The sequence below is a fragment of the Mustela nivalis genome, assembly GCF_964662115.1.
Source record: "Mustela nivalis genome assembly, chromosome: 3".
Taxonomy (NCBI): Eukaryota; Metazoa; Chordata; class Mammalia; order Carnivora; family Mustelidae; genus Mustela; species Mustela nivalis.
This window is the reverse complement of record NC_139022.1, coordinates 83,224,223-83,244,510: the sequence shown is the minus strand read 5'-3', so window position 1 is coordinate 83,244,510 and position 20,288 is coordinate 83,224,223. Positions and strand designations below refer to the sequence as shown.

At 37.0% G+C, this 20,288-nt stretch overlaps 1 protein-coding gene across 2 annotated transcripts in view; it reads left to right on the top strand.

Moving 5' to 3' along the window:
- The window catches only part of TNPO1 (transportin 1), a 94,197-nt gene that overhangs the window by 34,784 nt on the left and 39,125 nt on the right, over positions 1 to 20,288 (top strand). Inside the window, exons 1-6 of one of the 2 annotated variants that reach the window (XM_082722922.1) lie at positions 5,136 to 5,293; positions 5,427 to 5,540; positions 8,228 to 8,303; positions 12,607 to 12,756; positions 15,589 to 15,695; positions 17,619 to 17,752. In XM_082722922.1, the coding sequence (XP_082579048.1) occupies positions 5,436 to 5,540; positions 8,228 to 8,303; positions 12,607 to 12,756; positions 15,589 to 15,695; positions 17,619 to 17,752 (572 nt within the window). In that variant the 5' untranslated portion in view covers positions 5,136 to 5,293; positions 5,427 to 5,435. Of the gene's footprint in view, positions 1 to 5,135; positions 5,294 to 5,426; positions 5,541 to 8,227; positions 8,304 to 12,606; positions 12,757 to 15,588; positions 15,696 to 17,618; positions 17,753 to 20,288 lie in introns of those variants that run through there. The other variant, XM_082722921.1, reaches the window with a different exon arrangement.

Here is a 20,288-nt window from a genome sequence, read left to right as displayed (position 1 = left end):
CACTAGATGGTCACATAGATGAAAATAATGTCAGCCTAAAGTCTAACATAATTTTACATATACATAAGGAATTTTTTGCAGGATTTTAATTAAACGTTGAGTTTTCCAGGAATAAAACTACTGTACTATTGAAGGAAGACTATGTCTTGTTTTCTTTGGAGTTCACTATTTTGGGAAATTAGGTCAATGACAGCAATATTTATCACATTCTTGTAATTCACCATATAGGTAGAAACATCTGACTCCTCAGTAAATATTTTTTTCAATGTAATTGAAATTAGAAGGGAAAAAAAAGCTCTTGAACCAAGGAGGAGGTAAAGCATTTTTTTCTTCCTGGCCAAATATATTTGTGTACCTCTCTCTTCCTGTTGCGCCTTATTCATATCATTCACAGACCACACATCTGTCTCATTAAACCAGAGTTTAGTGGGTGTAATAACAGTATTTTACATACCTTTGAATCTTCGTTGCTCATTGAGCACATGGTAGTTGCTCAGCTTAATATTCAGTTGAAATAACTGCAACAGCAATAGTATTTATTCAGCAAATATTTATTGAATCAGACTCTGCTAGGCAAAGAGGGCAAAAAGATACTGTCCCCCTCAAAGAACACATGATCTGTTGCCAAGACAGACCTGGAAATAATTATAATATGATAGTTTCCAAAATGGCAATAGCTATAAACTTTAGATCTGTAATGAAAAAAAAAAAAAACAACATGTAAGTCTTATGGGGAGGTCCTGGAATAATACCATGAAAGAAAAAATAGTATCCAGTATCAATTATAGTGCCAAGGAAGACTCCCAGTAAATATTAGAAATTGAATAGATGAGCATAGCTCATCTGAAGAGTGCAAAGGAGTTTGCCAAATTGTCAAATGTAAAGAGAACATTCCAGTCAGGAAATCCTATTCAAAGGCTCAGAGGTATTGGAGACTCAGTATTGGTAGAGCATAAAGTTTGAGGTTAAGTCATAAGAGAGAAAGCTGTTCCTAGAGGTGATGGACCAGATCATGAATGGCCTCCTCCGTGAAAAAGAAGTTAGATTTTTATCTTGCAGGCAGTGGAAAACCAATGATATGACAAGTAAATCTCCTCTATTTCAGGGGCACCTGGGTGGCTCAATCAGGTAAGCATCCGCCTTGGGCTCTGGTCAGGATATCAGGCGCCCTGATGAGCAGGGAGTCTGCTTTTCCGTATCCCTCTGCTCCTCCCCCTGCTTGTTCGTTCTCTCTCTCTCTGTGTCAAATAAATAAATCTTTAAAAAAACTACTATATTTCAAACCATACCATATGCCAGGCAGGTACGAATAATCCTACTACAGAGTTGATACAGTCTTATTTTATAGTTGAGAAACTGAAACTCAGTGAGATTAATTAACTTGCCCAGGTTTTCACAGCTACTAAGTGGAAGAACTAGGATTTAAACTTAGGTTGGTTGAGTCCAGACCTCCCATCTCCTTTTTAAACTGTATTTTACAGCCCCTCCAGCAGGGAGGAAACTAGATTTATTTTTCCTTTTTTCAACCAGTGTCTTTACCTCGCATGATTTCCAACTCTGGCAAAATTCAAAATTTTTATGTACTTTTAAGTTCTTAACAGTTTGGGAGTCTTTCATTTGCTGAAGGCCCCAAATGATATCTTATAGTAACTTAGCAGACTACTTTATATTTTGGTGACGTCTTCTATCTAGCTAGTTCAAATAACTGTCTTGACAAAGAGTCTTAGGTTGCTGGGGGGTGTTCACTATGGAATGCCATGGCCCAATCAGCATGATTTGCATACTCCAAAAGAGAAAAATTTGAAGCACTACTTCCCTTTTTTGAAATACATAGATCATAGTCTTCAGCATATATAAAGAATTATAATTACTTTAAGAACATCCAGTGTTAATCTTGATATTCTATTTATTATGGATGTAGTTTACTATTTAAAAATGAGTTCTGTCTCAGAATCTGGTGTCCTTGGTTAGCGTTAAGTGCTTCTGATGTTAATCTAGATTTGTGATCCCTCTGGCCACCCTAGCAGAATATTCTTCCTAATTTTAATGGCTATTAAAATGTGGTAAGTTCTGGAGATAGGGGTTGTGATTGCACAACAATGAGAATGCACTTAATGCCCTTAAACTGTACACTTGAAATGATTAAAATGCTAAATTTTAGGGGCGCCTGGGTGGCTCAGTGGGTTAAAGCCTCTGCTTCAGCTCAGGTCATGATCCCAGGGTCCTGGGATCAAGCCTGACATCTGGTTCTCTGCTCAGCAGGGAACCTGCTTCCCCCCAACCCCCTGCCTGCCTCTCTGCCTATTTGGATCTCTGTCTGTCAAATAAATAAATGAAATCTTTTTTTTAAAAAAGACTTCAAAAAAATGCTAAATTTTATATCATGTATATTTTACCACAATAAGAAAAATATGGCATAGAAGTTCAAAATGACTTCAGATCTCTTTCTTATCAAGCAGTTAACCACATATTTTTGAGAATCTTTTGTTCCCAATAACTTGAGGTAGGTGTAAGGGAATGGTCTATCTTTGTTCTACCTATCCCATCATCAAATTAAATGTTCTTAATACAAACTTAGGGGAAAAAAAGGACTTTACTTACTTTGATGCAGGTATAAAGACAGAAGCATGATAATGATATTATGAGGCACTCATCCTCCGGATGAGTTTACTATTGTGGACTGGCTGCTATTGGACTGGCTGCTATTGGCCCCAGCTTCACTTTATTCAGAAGGGTGGCTAAGGAGTTAAGTAGGCTATCCAAATGTCACCTACACTGCTTTGAGGTGCATGGTTACAACTCCAGCTCTCTAAAGTTCAGATTTTTAGGTTCCCTCCTCTTAACCTCCCCCTGTCCCCATACCCCAGTATCAGGAGAAATTAAATTTTCACCCATTAGATTCACAAAAATTAAAAGAATGTGCTGGTGAAGATATGAAAGACATTCATATTATTGGTGAGTGTGAATTGCATAACTGCTTTTAGAAAATAATGTAATAACTGTTAGGAATTTTTAAGTTCACATACTTTTGGTTTAATAATCCCACTGAGTTGCCACTATTGTGTTTAGACATTAGTACAAGATTATTTTGTGTGTGTGTTGTTCATTGTGGTTAAAAAAGAAAAAAAAGTACAAGCATCCTGGAAGCCAGTTAAGTGGTTGAACAAATGTTCTACCATTCTAAAGACCCATATTTAGCTATTAAAAAATGAGTTAAATCTATATGTTGGCTGGGAATGAATGGTATATTATGTGTTTAAAAGTTGTAGCATTAATAATTTGTAGTATGATCTTAAAACAAAACAAAACCAGAACTATATGTATGTTAGAGAATAGAGAAAAGTGTAATAGGATTCATATCAAACTTAAAATGGATTCTGTCACGGACATAAGCTTAGAGGTAGGATTGATTAACTTTATGTGTACAACCATGTTTAATTTGTTACAATTTTTGTAATTTAAAAAAAAAATTTTAAGATTTTATTTATTGACAGAGAGAGAGAAATCACAAGTAAGCAGAGCAGCAGGCAGAGAGAGAGGGGGGAAGCAGGCTCCCTGCGGAACAGAGATCGTGATGCGGGGCTTGATCTCAGGACCCTGAGATCATGACCTGAGCTGAAGGCAGAGGCTTAACCCACTGAGCCACCCAGGTGCCCCCAATTTTTGTAATTTTTAACAAGTTTCTGAAGTAAGAGGGAAGGAGAGATCTATATCGATAGGATTAATAATAGGAATTACTTTGGATAACTGAGAAATAGGTACAGTGGAAACCTTGGTACTGGTAATGATCTATGTTTTGATGTGGGCTTTGGTTACACAGGCATCTTCAGTTTGTAGTAATCCATATAGTTGTATGCCTATGATTTGTATAGATTGTATATATATCAAAGTGTATTAAAATTATGTCACAGCAATACAAGGGAATATGATCATGTTTTTAAAAAGCACTTTGAGTAAATATAATGATATATGAAGGTGGGCAAAAAACAGGACAGCCCCATTATTATGAAATATAAGGTACATATAAGCACACAGAATGAAGACTGGAATGAACTACAATATTAACAGATACCATGTCTAGATTATTTTTGGTTTTGGGTTTTCATTTTGGGTAGTTTAGGGAGTCTGTAGGAGGTGGTGAGCAAAGCTGCACTACAGGATATTAACCAGAAAATAAGGGTGAAGGAGGAAAGGTTTAAAAAAAAAAAAGAAAGAAAATGCCAACTAGAGACATGGGGTTAAAGTCAGGTAACTTTAACCCCTGCTAGGAAGGTACTCCTACTAGGAAGGGACTAATTTCATCTGTCAAACCATCATGTGGTAATAAAGCCATATGAAACATTCTTTCATCATACTGTTTGATTTTTACAAATAATTCATACTTGATTCTCAATTTCTGTTTTTGATTAGCATGTTTTAATGAAACTGTGTCATTGATATAATTTCAAATGATTCTAGCAAATGCAACTCTTAGTAGCTTAAGAAACCTATACTTCCCCCAGTCTTCACTAATTAACTATGGTAATTTGCTCAGATATTTTTGAGCCATAGTTGGCATATCAGGGCTAATACCTCCCCAGGTTGGCTTGAGAATGAAATGAGAAAATGTATGTGAGAACACTTCAATGGACTTAAACACGATCCGCTTATAAAATTACATTATTTTTGTTTTTCCTTTGCCCCAAAGCCCTTAGTTGTGAAATGTGGGTCTTTCAGATGGAATTTATTTCACTTGAGATGAAGAATGCAGTTTTTTCAGTCATGTTCTGCAAATGTCAATGCAACATTTAGTGTTAATCGAAGTGTGGATTGTGGTTACATTTTTAACATTTTAGACCAAATATTAGTGCTATGTATGTCAAATTGAAATGTAAACTTTTTTCCTAAGTATTGTTGAGTTGTCGGGAATTATCAGGCTCTTTTCCCTATTCCAGTTATTCTTCATTTTTCACCGTGTTAACTTAAAATGACTAATACCCAAAATCAGATCTCTTCAGGTGTTTTGCAGGGGTTTGGATAAGAACTCAACTTCTGATGAGTCGTTAAATCAGTAATAATCTGGACAGAACTCCATTTGGGTTGGGTTGGGGAAAACTGCGTGGCACTAGGACCCAGGGGGCTCCCGTGAGCGGATCTAGGGGCCAGATTGCAAATTCGCGGTGACTCAGTCTGGTCGGCTCCTTGCGCTCGGCGGCCGCGGCGGCAGCAGCAGCAGACGTTGGCGGCCGAGCTGCTAGGATCAGTACCCCCCGGGTTTCTCCGTCCGAGACTTCTTTCCGGGCACCCCAAGCAGGTCCGAGGCGTCTGGGGAGCAAAGGGGTCGTTCTGGAGGGGAAAGGGGGGTTGCTCGGCGCGGGAAGCCCTCGGGCCTGTGCACGGGGAGTAACATTTGCTCCGTCTCTTCCTGTGTCTGGCTTTATTTGCAGCAAACCAAGATGGAGTATGAGTGGAAACCTGACGAGCAAGGGCTTCAGCAAATCCTGCAGCTGCTGAAGGAGTCCCAGTCCCCAGACACCACCATCCAGAGAACCGTGCAACAAGTATCCTTTCCGAGGCCTTGCCGCCGCCCGCGCAGCTCGCCCCGCGCGGGGCCAGCTCCCGGCGGCCGGGTGGCTCCCGCCGCCCCTCCCCCTCCTCCCGCTCCCCGGATCCCTCCGCCCTCCGCCCGCCCGCGGGGAGAGGCCCGCCCGCCGCCGCAGCTCTTGCCCGGCGCCTCGCGCACGCGGCCCTCGAGCCCGGGTCCGGGGTGCCGCCGCTGCCGCCTGCTTCCGGCCCGCGGGAGGCGGGGGCTTTCGGCCGCCGCCCGCGATCGCGACATGTGCGCCCGCCGGCCCGCCACGTTCCCGCCCGCCCACCGATGACCTGCCCACGGGGTGGGGAGAGGCGCGGGCGGGTGCCCCGAGTGCGGCGCGGACCTCCGACCCCACACAATGCGCCTTGGGCCGAGGGGCGGCTGTCCGAGCGAGAGTCTGGGTGGAGGGCGCTGTGTGCGAGACGGGACTCGCCGGCCGAGCGTCGGGCCAGAAATGGGGTGGAGCTGGCGCGGGGTTTAAACTGCCGCCGCATTGGTTTGGGGTTTCTTCGAGGCCCCTGCTCTCAAAGGGTTGGAGGACCTACAAGTAGGGGGTCTCAGGTCTCACCCTGGGGCTGCTCTTGCTCACACCTGTTGCAAGTTTCTTGGCTCCTGAGGGAAATAGGCTTTTTGGCTCAAAGGCTGACTGCTCAGTTACTCCGTTTTTACCGAGTTTGTTGGGGTTGCAGTCATAATTGCTACGGTTTTAGAGCCCAGAAAGGTTAAAAGAAGCAGCAAAATCTGTGCTGTGTGTACTCTCTCTGGTGCCCTGAACGGTGGACAAATAAAAGCTCTTTTTGGATACGATAAAGGAGACAGATTCAGTCACAAATAAGCTTTTTATCCCTGTTACTTTGAGGCTAAAGAATTCTTAAAAAAAAAAAAAAAACTGAAAAGTCTGCTGTTGCAGAAACAATTTGATTTTTATTGGTAGTGAACAGAACTATAAAATTTGATAAGTAAGCTCTTTAGTGCAGTTCGGGCTTATTTGAATATAATACGCTGTTAAGGTGAAATTATGTACAGTTCCGACAGAAACTCTGGTAAGTAAGTTGAAGTCGAAGTGCTGCATTGCTACTCTTAAGTTAAAACTTTAAATAGGTGAGGAAGTACATAACTTCTTAATTAATAATACACTGCTCGTTTAAAACCGGAGAGGATAATGTGGTGCTAGTGCTGAGGTTAAGAGTAGTAGCTTTGGAGTGTGTTGGACCTTGTATCTGAAACCTTGTTGGAGCCCAGTCTTAATTTCTGTTGTCATGGCTGTAGGAATGACAAGATATTTAATGAATTACAGGTAATTGTATGACACAGTTATTTCTTAAGTTAGCCAAGCCTGTAACCACCTTGTAATTTCTCCTATAGCACTGTATATCATTATTTTCTATTTTGGTACATATTTATTAAATACCTTTTATATGCCCGGTACTGTGCTTGGGCTGACAATCAATTTTACAGTTTATTCTGTGTGCCTGGAGCATGATATGCCTGCTGCATAAAGAACAAATTAAATTTCAATACGTGAACCATATTTAAAAGTAAACATTGCTTTATATTTTCAGAGTGTGTAATGATGAATGACTTTGTTCTTTTGTGTGTCCTTAGGAAAGCATTTGTTTTATTATTGTTTCTGTATAGGCTTGAGCACCTTTTGCAAGACTATTAGTAATATGGATAGATGGCCCAAGTTGTAAGAAAGTAAATTTTACCAGGAAGTATTTTTGAAAAGTTAGCACATCAGCTTGTTAATATTGGCCCTTCACTAAAGAAAGAAACCACTAGGTTTTTCTTTGTCAAGGAAAGTAGACTTTGGAAATTTTCTAGAGAACATCTTTTGCTAGTTAATTCTGACCACTAACTGATGAGGGTATGAAATAAATAGCTAATACAGTGTACCTAGAGTTTGTACCATGGGATTAAATAAAAAATTAGATCTCAGTGAAAACATTTGAATATTTGTCTAATAAAAGACAATTAGGAGTATTATTAAGAAGGGTATTAGAGGTTAAAGGGGCGTGAAGAAAGATATAATAGAACATTATGTTACTGTTGACTGCCAACAGAATGAAATACCTGCAAATGTAAGTCACCAGAAATGGTAAGTCTTGGGGAGGGGAAACAGTTTGAGAACTATTGCAATTCAGTAATTTTATACTGACTTTATGTAGTAAGACATGATATGTAGACAGTGGCATTTTATAGTCTGTTTTTTAACTCTGGAAAAACGAGTCTAGTAAAAGCACTTTTATAAAGTTAATATTTCTCTAAATGATTTTATTTCTTTGGAATGCTTTCCATTTTTGTCATTATTTTTGAATCTAAATACCTTTCTAATTAAGTATTTAAAGTTCAGATAAATCCAGAATTCTGTTTTGAAAGTTTCTTTGCTATTTTGAACATTCTGAAGGTGGAAGTTGGCTTATGTTGTAATGAATATAATTGATATAAAATAGTAAGTTTAATATTTCAGTCATAAAGCACCTAAGAAATCTCATGGTGAGGTTGATGGTTTTAATAAGATAACTTTATTCTTCTTGAGAAAAAAAAAATGCTGGATTGAAAATATCATGAAAGGGATTCTTGATTTTAGATATAAAATGCTTAATTTTTCCTTAGATTACATTGAGAAGTTTCCTTAACTACTGTTTGTTCTAGAAACTGGAACAACTCAATCAATATCCAGATTTTAACAACTACCTGATTTTTGTTCTTACAAAATTAAAATCTGAAGGTAAGTAAGGATTGTATTGATAAAACTACTTGGAAAAGTCTTCAAGACCTATTAAAATAGGCTGAGAGTTAGTTTAATTTAAAGATTCTGCATTTTGTAGTAACCACTACTTTACATATGTGGAATGAGTAGAGACTTGAGTCTAAGTATTTAGATGCTTAATAAGCATTAGGTTGTTAATTGGGTGTTTTATAATAAATTCCCTCATGTTTTGTGACTGAAAAGAGTGTTTCAAAGTCTGCTTTGGTGTTTTGCTTGAATTCTTATTCATAAATGTCATAAAGGTTGATTTAATACACAGATTGAATACTAATTAACTAAGTTTATGTGGGTACAGAAAAAAAATGGAAAGTTCATATAACCAAAATGTAAATTAAATTAGTCGTGTCACCCAGAGAGAATTATTACTACTCTTGATTAATGAATTCTACAGTCTTCTATGGCTATATACACTTTAAAATTTAACTATAATAGGGATCATTCTTTTCATAAACTTTTGTGGTGGTTTTTTTTTTTTAACTTCTAACAGTACACTGAACAGTGTAATGAAATTTTTTCATTAACTGTTCTTCTGCAATAGTCTTAAATTATTTATATGCCACTTCAAAGCCTGAAAATTAGTTTTATTTATTTATTTTTAAACTAGTTTTATTTTTTAAATGATGTGGTTATTTGATTGTTTATAGTACAGGTCATGTGTCCCAGTAGATTTTATTCCTTTCACAAATATTGTTGAGCACCACTTCATTTCCAGGCTCAGGGGCAATAGAAGTAAGCAAAATACGAATCTCTGCTCTCATGGAACTTATACTTTAGTGAGAGGTGTTCTTCATATAGTTATTTGATTATTGAAGATTCCCTTCCTGAAACATTGTCAGATTCACAGAAGGCACTCAAATACTATGGAGTAACTGGCCTCTAAATGTAAACATCATACGCAGTTCAGTGATTAGTGTTTCAGAAGCCACAGAGCAATTAGTTAAAAAGGAAAAAAGAACCAAGGGCACTTGGAGTTGGGAAGCAAGTCTTAGTGACATTGCTTCACCTGTCTGGCTTTTCTCAGCTATATAATGCCTGTGTTAGACTACCAAACTGTTTGTAAGGGTTCATCTCCAAAGCTCTAGGCAGTTAACGGCCTTAATGTGTGGTAAAATCTCACTGATTTTTTTTTTTTTTTAAAGATTTTATTTATTTATTTGACAGAGGGAGATCACAAGTAGACAGAGAGGCAGGCAGAGAGAGAGAGGGAAGCAGGCCCTCTGCCGAGCAGAGAGCCCGATGCGGGACTCGATCCCAGGACCCCGAGATCATGACCTGAGCCGAAGGCAGCGGCTCAACCCACTGAGCCACCCAGGCGCCCTACTCGTTTATTTTACATAGAGCCACTGGCATGAGTGGAAGGAGGGGCTAAGGGAGAGGGCCGGGGAGGATCCTTAGGCATACTTCCTTCCTGCTGACCACCCAGGCTTAATTCCAGGACCTGGAGATGATGACCTAAGCCTAAATCAAGTGTTGGCCACTGGACTGAGTGAGCCACTGAGGCACCCCTCATTGATCTTATGTTTATTAAGATTTTGATAATTTATAGAGTACAGTGATTTGTTTTTAATTAATTTAAATATTCTGGTTAACTTGAGCGATTTTAATTTGTGATTGAGGGATGTAGTGGAAACTAAAACTTTTCCTAAATCTAGGTTTTAAGAAACTAGAAATTCCTTCAGCATATATCTAAATTCAGCAATTAATACTCTTAGTTTTTTAAATATACTTAATACTTATTTCTTAATATAGAAATTTTATTTTTCCTACACAATAATTAATAATCAAATTAGTGTTACTCTTTTTTTTTTAAGAAGTTTAGTATTTAGTAGATGAATTTTTCTAAAATTGTTGTACTTGAAAATTTTTAAACTTATCTTCACCAAGCCATCTACTCTGTCATGTTGTGTGCATACCCTAAATTCCAAATATTAGAGATTGTTAGAATCTTATGCTCTTTCTTGAAGTTTTGGGAATGTAAGAATAAGTATTTTTTTTTAATTTTATTTATTTATTTGACAGAGAGAAATCACAAGTAGATGGAGAGGCAGGCAGAGAGAGAGAGAGAGAGGGAAGCAGGCTCCCTGCTGAGCAGAGAGCCCGATGCGGGACTCGATCCCAGGACCCTGAGATCATGACCTGAGCCGAAGGCAGCGGCTTAACCCACTGAGCCACCCAGGCGCCCCAAGAATAAGTATTTTTAAAAAGAACCACAGAATTCAAAAAGCAAGAGAGTATGGGTGACTACCTTCATTTCATTAGTCACCATTTCTCAAAGGACAGAGGAGCTTAACATCTGTGTAACATAATATTCTTGCGTCTTATTTAGAATGCAAGTTTACTATGTCTGGTTTTTTATTTTAAACAAAACTGGCATTGGGGTCATCCTATTAGTGAAGGAACATAAATAACATCTTTAAATGGAAATGCTTGCTTAGTAATCTGTCTACCATCCTCTTGTGAATTTGTTTACACTGAACTATGGAGTAAAATTTTAGGTCTGGAAGAGACTTCAGAGATAAGCTTATCTAACAGCAAATTGAGGGCCAACAAAGTAAAGCCTTGACTTTTTTTTTTTTTTTTTTTTTTAATAAATGGTTGATTGGTGGCTCTTTGGATTTAGGACAGGACATGTTTTACCTTAAGTAAATATTTTAATATAAAATACTTTTTAATTTTAAACCATTTCTGCTTTGTATTGTGACTTACCAAAACTCATCTTACAGCATTTATTGTAAAAAACAGTAATGACTTTCTTATAAACAAATATATGCCGTTTAAGATAAAATTATATGACTGAATTACTAAGGACTAATTTAGACAAAAGGATTATTGCTTGAAGAAGTTAAAATCTGGCTATTCATTTATTTTATGGCAGTTTTAAACTTGCAAGAGAATTTAGAACTGTTTCTGTTTTGTTTTTACGTTATTCATTGGAATGGGTTGTAATTGAAACCAGAAAGAAGTTTTTAAATGGTGACATAAAAGGTTTCAGAGTGTATTGCTGTGATGACCTGAATGGGGTTTATGGGCAGAGAAACTTTGCTATCCTTTTGCCCGTCCGGTGTACATCACCCTGGAATATATCAGTGCTGGTCAGACTATGGGAGCATACTGCAAACTAGAATAAGCTCAGTATTCAATTTTTTAAATAGTGTTTGTAAAACAGTAGTGCTGTAATAGCATATTCTGTTCCCCACACCAGCTCTTCATGTCTTCCAGTCTTTTAAGGAGGGTGATATTACAGCATTCATTGAAGTCTAGGCTTGAGCCAGGCTCCTGAGATTCATATTTTGGCTTCCCCACTTAATAGCCTTGTGTGACTTTGGCAAAGCCCTCAGTTTCTTCATTTATGCATTGGGGATAATAACTCCTTTCTCATGAGGTTGTCAGGATTAAAAGCACACTGTTTGAAATGCACTTAGCAGTGTTAGTACCTAATAAGCTTCAAAAAATATTAACTATTACTAATACTGGTGGTGATGCCTATTGGTAAAGTATCAGTTACATTCTGTATTAAATTTCTTCTTAAAAATTTTTTGACACGTATCTATGGACTAAATTTCTTATGTAAATTCTATTTTTAACTTCTGAAAATTTTAAAACTGTTCTACCCCCCCCTTTTTTTTTTAGCTCAGAGTCAAGTGAAAAACATGATATAAATGAACATCAGTTATTTGTGTGTGAAGGTGATCCCATGTATTCTTTGTCCACTTAATTTTTTAATAGGATATTTGTAGTCACTAATACTTTCAGATCTGTAATTTGATGTTTGTATCAGGTCCAATAAAGCTTGAGTACAGTGGCCATATATAAACTAAATTAACTCTTAAAACCAAGTCAGTGGTTCTCAACCAGGTGCAGATTGCCCTCTTCCCCACCCCCCATTGCAATCCATTCCATTTCTCCAACAATCCAGACATTATCTAGAAACATTTTTGTTATTATACCTTGGGAAGGTGATACTGGCATCTCTGGCCAGTAATACTGCTAAACATCATAGGATGCACAGGACAACACCCAGCAAAGAATTATCTGACCCAAGATGTCAATAATGCCAAGGTTGAGAAACTCTGAACTATAAAGCATGGAGCTAATCTTCTGATAATCATTTATGATACTTTTTTTTTCCTTTTTCCTGGTTATAGCAAAATTACTGGAATGTTGCAATCAATTTTTGAATATAAGTATTTTAAAAGTTACTGTTCTTCCATATTTTGAAATGAAAACTACTTTAAAAGTCAATAATGCTGTTTTATTACAGATGAACCCACAAGATCATTGAGTGGTCTCATTTTAAAGAATAACGTGAAAGCGCATTTTCAGAACTTCCCAAATGGTGTGACAGACTTTATTAAGAGTGAATGTTTAAACAATATTGGTGACTCCTCTCCTTTGATTAGAGCCACTGTAGGTAAGTTACATTGTTACATAGTTTTGCTTGTCTGGTTTGTAACTGGATTGTTTTTTGAGATGGTAGACTATTCTCATAGGAACTTTTGTCATCCATTTCATGTTGAATTGTGAGGAGAGAGGGGGGTTTTCATTGCCACTTTCAAATGCTTTGGAAATGCTTTCAAATGCATTATTATAGTAAAAGCCCCTAATTAGTGAGATCAGAGTCATTGGTAGTTGCTTAATCAAAGTTCATCAAGTGGGACATAAACAAATACTAATTTAGGACTATGGCCTTTTTTTTTAGTTCCTTACTATCTGACTTCTGTGTATAATAAACATGGGATATAATTTCATTGCACTTTCTTTACGTGGAAAGAAAGTTCCATAAAACAACTTAAGAATAGGACATTAGGTTTTGCTATTTTCTATCCTTGTTTTTAATAATTGCCTTGTCTGTATCTGATTACAGCAATTTTTTAGTCTTTTCAGAGTTTTCAACTTAATTCAAAGAACTGTCAGTTTATGTAATACTAAATTAAAATGTTTAATTATAATAGCTGGTATAAATAGGTTTGGGAGTAAACACAACTGACTGTTGGTGATAGTTGGTGGATAGCATTCCTGGACGCAGAAATAGGCAGGAGGACTTAAAAGAGTGGCCTACTAAAGGGCAGCATTCAGAATGCCATGGGACTTAAAGCAGCTGCATTTCACAAAGATCTGGAAAGCTTCCGTTAATCTGGCAGGTTGGTTGAATGGAAGTCAGTTAAGAACGTCCATAATGATTAAATCATTTTCATTGAATGTTCTTTACTTTTGTATTTTTTGTCTCGTGGTGGGTTTGAAAAGTACCCAATACATCTTTTACTTAAAAAACAAAGGCTCTGTGACTTCTCCCAAAATATGCAAGTCTTAAATATTGCCATTATTAACACTGATTTTAAATGGGATGGATGGAGGGCATTTGTGATTTGAGAAAAGGGAATTCCTGGTTTATTCTGATGGACTCTCTTATACCTTCCTAATGTTCTGCCCTCCTTTTAACAGTAGTAAAAAAGAATGGTGAGTATATGCCAAAATTGTTTCTCCTGTTAAAGAATATGTGGTTGGTTTGTAATTTTATTATTTTGGTGACTATCCTTTATGTGTGTTTATATAATATGGGGAAAAGATTTTGGGGGGAGTAGATGAAACTATATGGGCCAGTTAAATTTGAATTTGTTGGTCTATCAACATTCTCTAATGTTCTTCTAGCAGAAGGTAATGCATGTCAGCAGTCTGTTAGTGCCAAGTTGTAGCTTGGCATTTAATTTTTGTTACTGGTTGGTTGGTTTGTTTTTTTAAGACATGCTTAGTTTTCTTTAGGCAGATCCAGAGTGTGCTTTTACACTTTATTCTTAAAAATTTTAACTTTCGGAAAGAAAAATTGGCAAGAAGGAGCAGCTCTGCCCTTGGCCTTGATGCTTTTTGATCTTGCTAGAAGACTGTTTTAAGGGTTTGTCTTAAAAATGCTACCAATCCATTGACTCTTACCATATAATTTATGGGGGGGGTTGGGGAGTTTTTTTGTTTGTTTTTAGTGCAGAGTACATATTGGCTAACAACGTTGGGCTTTTTAGTGCCTCTGGGAGCAATCTTCTCAAAACTAACTGTGGGAAATTCAAAGACAATTTATACACAGAAACAAGAAGAATGCACTGTTTAGTAATTGATTATTTACTGTATGCCGGGCAGGCATTTTGTTTGCGTGTCTCACTGTGAGTTCTCAAAATAGCAAGAGAACACTTTTTCTTTTTTCTCACTTTTACAAATTAGTATTTTGAAGTTTAGAGTGCAAGTAATTTGCCTACTGTCAGAGTTTATACAAATCTTAATTATGGTACTAAAAGGTCTATAATCATCAAATGAAGTATATTATCTTACTCATGTTAAATTTGCTAAGGCAGAGAAAAACAAGGATGATGCCAGTGATTCATCCTTGATCCTGTAAGTGGGAACTGGTGGAGGACTGTGTAGGTCTTTCCACACCAGAAGGGTTGTTGCACACAGGATTGTTAGCCATTGATGGTTCATCTACTTTCATTTTCCCTACCTTGGTCCTTGGCTGTGATCCGTCCTAGCTTAGAGAGCTGATTTTCCCTTTATGCATTTTTGTTAAAAACTACTAGATTCAGATACTCATCACCCAGTGATAAGCACTGCTAATGTTTTGGTATATTTTCTTTCTACTATTTTGTGTGCAATTTCTATAAAGGAGGAACACGTTTGACCCTTAGAACAGTGCAGGTTTGAACTGTGTGGGTCCGCTTACATGTGGAATTGGTTTTTCTGTAGATACAATAAATGTATTTGTATTGTGATTTTTAATAACATTTCTCTAGCTTACTTTATTGTAAAAACCATATAAAATACATGTATACAAAATTTGTTAACCAGCTATGTTATCATTGAGGCTTTCAGTTAACAGTCAGTCGGCTGTTAAATTTTGAGGAGTCCGAAGTTACGTGTTGATTTTCGACTGGAGGGTATTACCCCTAACCCGGCCACATTGTTCAGGGGTCACCTATAATGAGTGGAACTGTTCTTGTTATTGTTGGAAAAGAGTGAGGCGTATAGTTTTTTTGTATAGATAATTGTTAAAAGTACAAAAGAAGGTAAACGAAGTGTTGGAAAACAAGATTAGAAACCTCTAATATATGCTGTGGTTTTTCTACAGATGTGTTGGGGTGAAAAGAGGTCCTGGGCTGATGTGGGCCATTTAAATGAGCATGTGTGCATGCGTGCATTTGTGTGGCAGTATCTGACATAATGCAGTCAGATTCCCTAATGGTATGTGTTTCCTTTCAAGGTATTTTGATTACAACCATAGCCTCCAAGGGAGAATTGCAGAATTGGCCTGACCTCCTACCGAAACTCTGTAGCCTGTTGGATTCTGAAGATTACAACACTTGTGAGGTAAAGAAACATGCTTCTTAGATTTTCTTCTCTATTTTTCTTGTCATGTTGTGTATTTGCAACCTTTGGAAAAAATACTTGCTCTGAAACATACAACATCAAAAACTTGAAAGCTTCAAGTTACCCTCTTATTTTACATTAGTGACCATTTATCTTATTGTTTTCTATAATGACTGTTAAGTTATGAAGCCTCTTTACTATAATTGCTATAAGGACGTATAATCAGTCAATCCATTAATGTACTATTTTTTGAAGATAGGCTTAAATTTACCAACCTTGATCACTTTCAGCCTTCTCTAAATTGTTTCTGTGCCTCTTACTTTATGATATGGCTGAAGTATATGTAATCTAGCTTTAATCATGTAAAGATTATAATCTTCTATTTGCCACTGATAAGTAGCAACCTTTGCGTATGGGAAAGGAAGTCTATGGATTTCTCACTATTTATGAGTACTTTTAAATATCTCTTTCATTACCAGGCCTCTAGTTTGTGTAAAAATCTGTTTTGAATGGAAACCATTTTAGGTATTTTGCTTCTTCTAAATAAATAACCTAACAAAAAATTTCAAGTGGTCTTTTGATTTGGCAGTTTGTTGCCAGATCTGAAAGAAGGAAAGGAGGGACTGGAAAGAGAGGGAGTAAGCAAAGGGGTCTCTAAAGTTCCACTTCTCCCCACCCTCCCCCCCCCCAGGGAAAAAAAAACTTTACTTTCTCATATATACATTTTCCATTAAGTAATACACTAAGATGGAGCACCTGGGTGGCTCAGAGGGTTAAGCCTCTGCCTTCAGCTCAGGTCATGATCTCAGGGTCCTGGGATCAAGCCCCATATCGGGCTCTTTGCTCAGCGGAGAGCCTGCTTCCCCCCTCTCTCTCTGCCTGCCTCTCTCCTTACTTGTGATCTCTCTGTGTCAAATTAAAAAAAAAAAAAAAAGAAATACACTAAGATTACAGAGAAACTAAAATAATAATAATGTTCAACCATCGAGTAAGAGTTGATTAAAATTTAAATTGTGCTTTGGTATAGTGATAGTAACATAAAGGAGATGAGAATTTTTAAAAACAATCACTTACCAAGAATACTTAAAACTGCAGTAATCATGAAATTATGGAGCTTCTACATAAGTCACTTTTTTTTTTTTTTTTTTAAAGATTTTATTTATCTATTTGACAGAGAGAAATCACAAGTAGATGGAGAGGCAGGCAGAGAGAAAGAGAGGGAAGCAGGCTCCCTGCGGAGCAGAGAGCCCGATGCGGGACTCGATCCCAGGACCCTGAGATCATGACCTGAGCCGAAGGCAGCGGCTTAACCCACTGAGCCACCCAGGCACCCCCATAAGTCACATTTTAAAAAGAAAGTATTCTTCAGTTAACTGTACCATGAAAATAAGCACCAGGTTTCTCCTCCTGGTGGAATTATAAGCAGTAAATTAGATGTTTGAGGTAATTAGTAGGTTGCATATTGTGTATAGGAGCTCTAGGTTGGCCCCTTTAGTTTAAAAATGGTTATAGGGAAATAGTTGCTAATTCGAATTTTCTGCCCTTTTAACTGATTTTGTCACCATTACCCAGTGAATGGTTTACATATTAAGTAATTTTTAAATGATGTTAACTTCTAAAATTCACCAGAATATTTCGGGAGAAATTAGCTTTTTTACTCTAGTTTCTGCCAACCAGAATATCCTCTAATTGTAAGTCATTCAATGCTAACATAAAACACTCCATTATATTTGAACTGATATTTTAGATAACTTAGTGGTATAGTGATTTCTGTCTTAAAATTGATGACTAAATTTATGGATTTTATGAGCCAGTATTTGATGGGGACTGAGAACATTAATTCATACACATTCATCAGTATTCTTCAGTTTGCTTTTAAAATGCCTTCATTTTTAGTTCTAATGATATAAATGTCTTTCACAGGGAGCATTTGGCGCCCTTCAGAAGATCTGTGAAGATTCTGCTGAGATTTTAGATAGTGATGTGTTGGACCGTCCTCTCAACATCATGATCCCCAAATTTTTACAGTTCTTCAAGCACAGTAGTCCAAAAATCAGGTACTTGTGTAGCCAGTATTAAATTAACTCACCCTCCAATATAACATCTGGATTATTTAGTAATTATAGATTAAGAGTTTTACATCTAATTAAAAACATTTGGAGCGTGAAGGTGGAAGGATTTTTTAGAACACTCGGCAATCAGTAGGCCTAGTTGGGCAGAAGTTAACCTTGGGCTTCTCTCTTGTCCTGTATATATCCCTAGTGTGCTCTATTGTCCTGTATATATCCCTAGTTTCTCAAACGGTGCCTAGCATATAGTTGTTGCACGATTATATTTAAATATTAAGTTAACCTTTGACTGACTTATCATCTTTTATCCTGTCAAGCTATAATTATCAAGGTGCTTTCACACTGTTTAAGTGTGTAAGACTCTTGTCTGTAACTACACCAGAAGTTCCCACAAACTGCTGCACTTTTTTTCCCCCTCGTTTCCAATTAATGTCTTTTAATCTAACTTGTCTTGCGTTTATTGATACTGTGGAAGTCATTGCTCTTCTGATTGGTAGTTGCTTTGTTTTTTGTTGTTTCTAATTGTCAGTGCTTCGTGTTTTTATGTAGAATGACCAAAAAACATATTGCCATTTAAAGTAGAAGTTATGAGGGTTCCTAGATGTGGTTGTTTAAGGATATCCATCCAACAGCATGAACTTTACTGCATATGCTGTGATTGTTCATATAGATGTCCTTTGGAGCTTACCCCCAAGATCCCAAGCTGTATTCAAAGGATTTTGGTTTGAACAGTATGACCAGAGGGCAATCAGGCATCTTTCTCTCGCTTAAATTCTGTATTTAGTTCTTTTTCTTTTACCTCGATTTAATTTTAGTTATTTTTTATCTTAAATGGTACTTACTGCAGTGTTGTTCTCAGAGAGATACATGCTCATTTATGGTAGTGCCATGCAAATAAGTAGTAACATGCCCCAAATAAGATGTTACTCTTCCCGAAATAATTAACTAGATAGAGTTCATGTTCCCTAGGAAGTTGTCTATTAATCTTTAAAGTAAGGTGATGAAAGAAAGTGTGGTAATTTGCCTACTTTACTTCTAAGAAAGAAACTCACTTTTTTGTGACCAGGTCTTAGCAACCAAAAGAATAACAGAAAAATCCAAGTAACATATTCCTGGCAATTGTTCACTATTGCTGGACTCACAAGTTTTTTGTAATTTAATACATTTTTGTAGCTGGTCAGTTGTTTAAACTTAACTCGGTAGAGTTCATTACTACAGAAATGTTTTTGTTCAGTGAATGTTCTTTATTACCCATTTGAGAATCTGTTCTCCATACCCATAAACACTTTTTTTCCATTTTCATGTATACTTGGGTAAATGTATCTGCTGTATGTTTTAGCAGTACACTGAACTCCACCTTTATAGGATTTTATTCTGTATTATTACTTATTATCTTGTTTATACAGCTTAACTGGTATTTTGTATGTACTCTTAAAAATGTTTTTTCCATCTCAATAACGGTTGAACTTTGAGAATATAGAATGAGGCAAAGGAATGTAGTTTTATCCATCACATGACTAAGCAATTGAAAAATTAGAGCCATTTTATTTTTTAAACCCTACCAGAGGTACACAAAGATGGGTTATGATTTTTGCGTCATGATGTTCTCATCATGGCCCACTTCCATTTTGTCTTTAGCTACTTATTAGGTATTTTTAATAATCACTACCACCTAGAACAAAAGCTAAGATCTTGATGACAACAACCCACATCTCATCCCAACTTCTTCCTTCCCTTGCATTTTTAAAAAATATATATATTTTTTTTTAAGATTTTATTTATTTATCAGAGAGAGCACAAGCAGGGGGAGAGCGGCAGGCAGAGGGAGAAGCAGGCTCCCCACTGAGCAAGGAGCCCGATGCTGGACTTGATCCCAGGGCTTTAGGATCCTGACCTGAGCTGAAGGCAAGATGCTTAACTGAGCCACACAGGCGTCCCTAAAAAATAAATGTATTGCATATATATGTAAAATGCATGTCTTTGTGTGTTTGTCTTTGTTTTTAACTTCATAGAAAGTATTTAATGAATTTAATCTTTGGTGGCTTTTTAAATTTAATATTATATTACTAAAGTTTCATCCATATTTTGTCATTGTAGCTCACTTGTTTTGACTACTGTATACTACTTGGCATGGTGATTGAACAATTTATTCATGTGATCCGCCCCCACTCCCCCCCCCTTGCAGCTTTTGGGTGGCTTCCGCATATTTGCTGTTGTGGATAGTACTGCTGAAAACATTTATTTCTTGTCTCCGTTTGTGTATTTGCAAGAGTTTCTCTAGGAAGACATAAAACCTTTGGGGAGGAATTTCTGGGACAAAAGACAAATAACAAGGAAAGAACACCAGAGTTTTCCAGGGTGGTTGCATCAATTTATACTCTTCTATTAACAAAGCACAAGATTCTCTGGGTGCACAGCATTTAGTATTGTGATGTATTTTAATTTTCACCAGTCAGATATAAAATTGTGTTTCATTATGAATTTGATGGTTTACCTCTCTGTCATTAATCATGTTGAACATCTT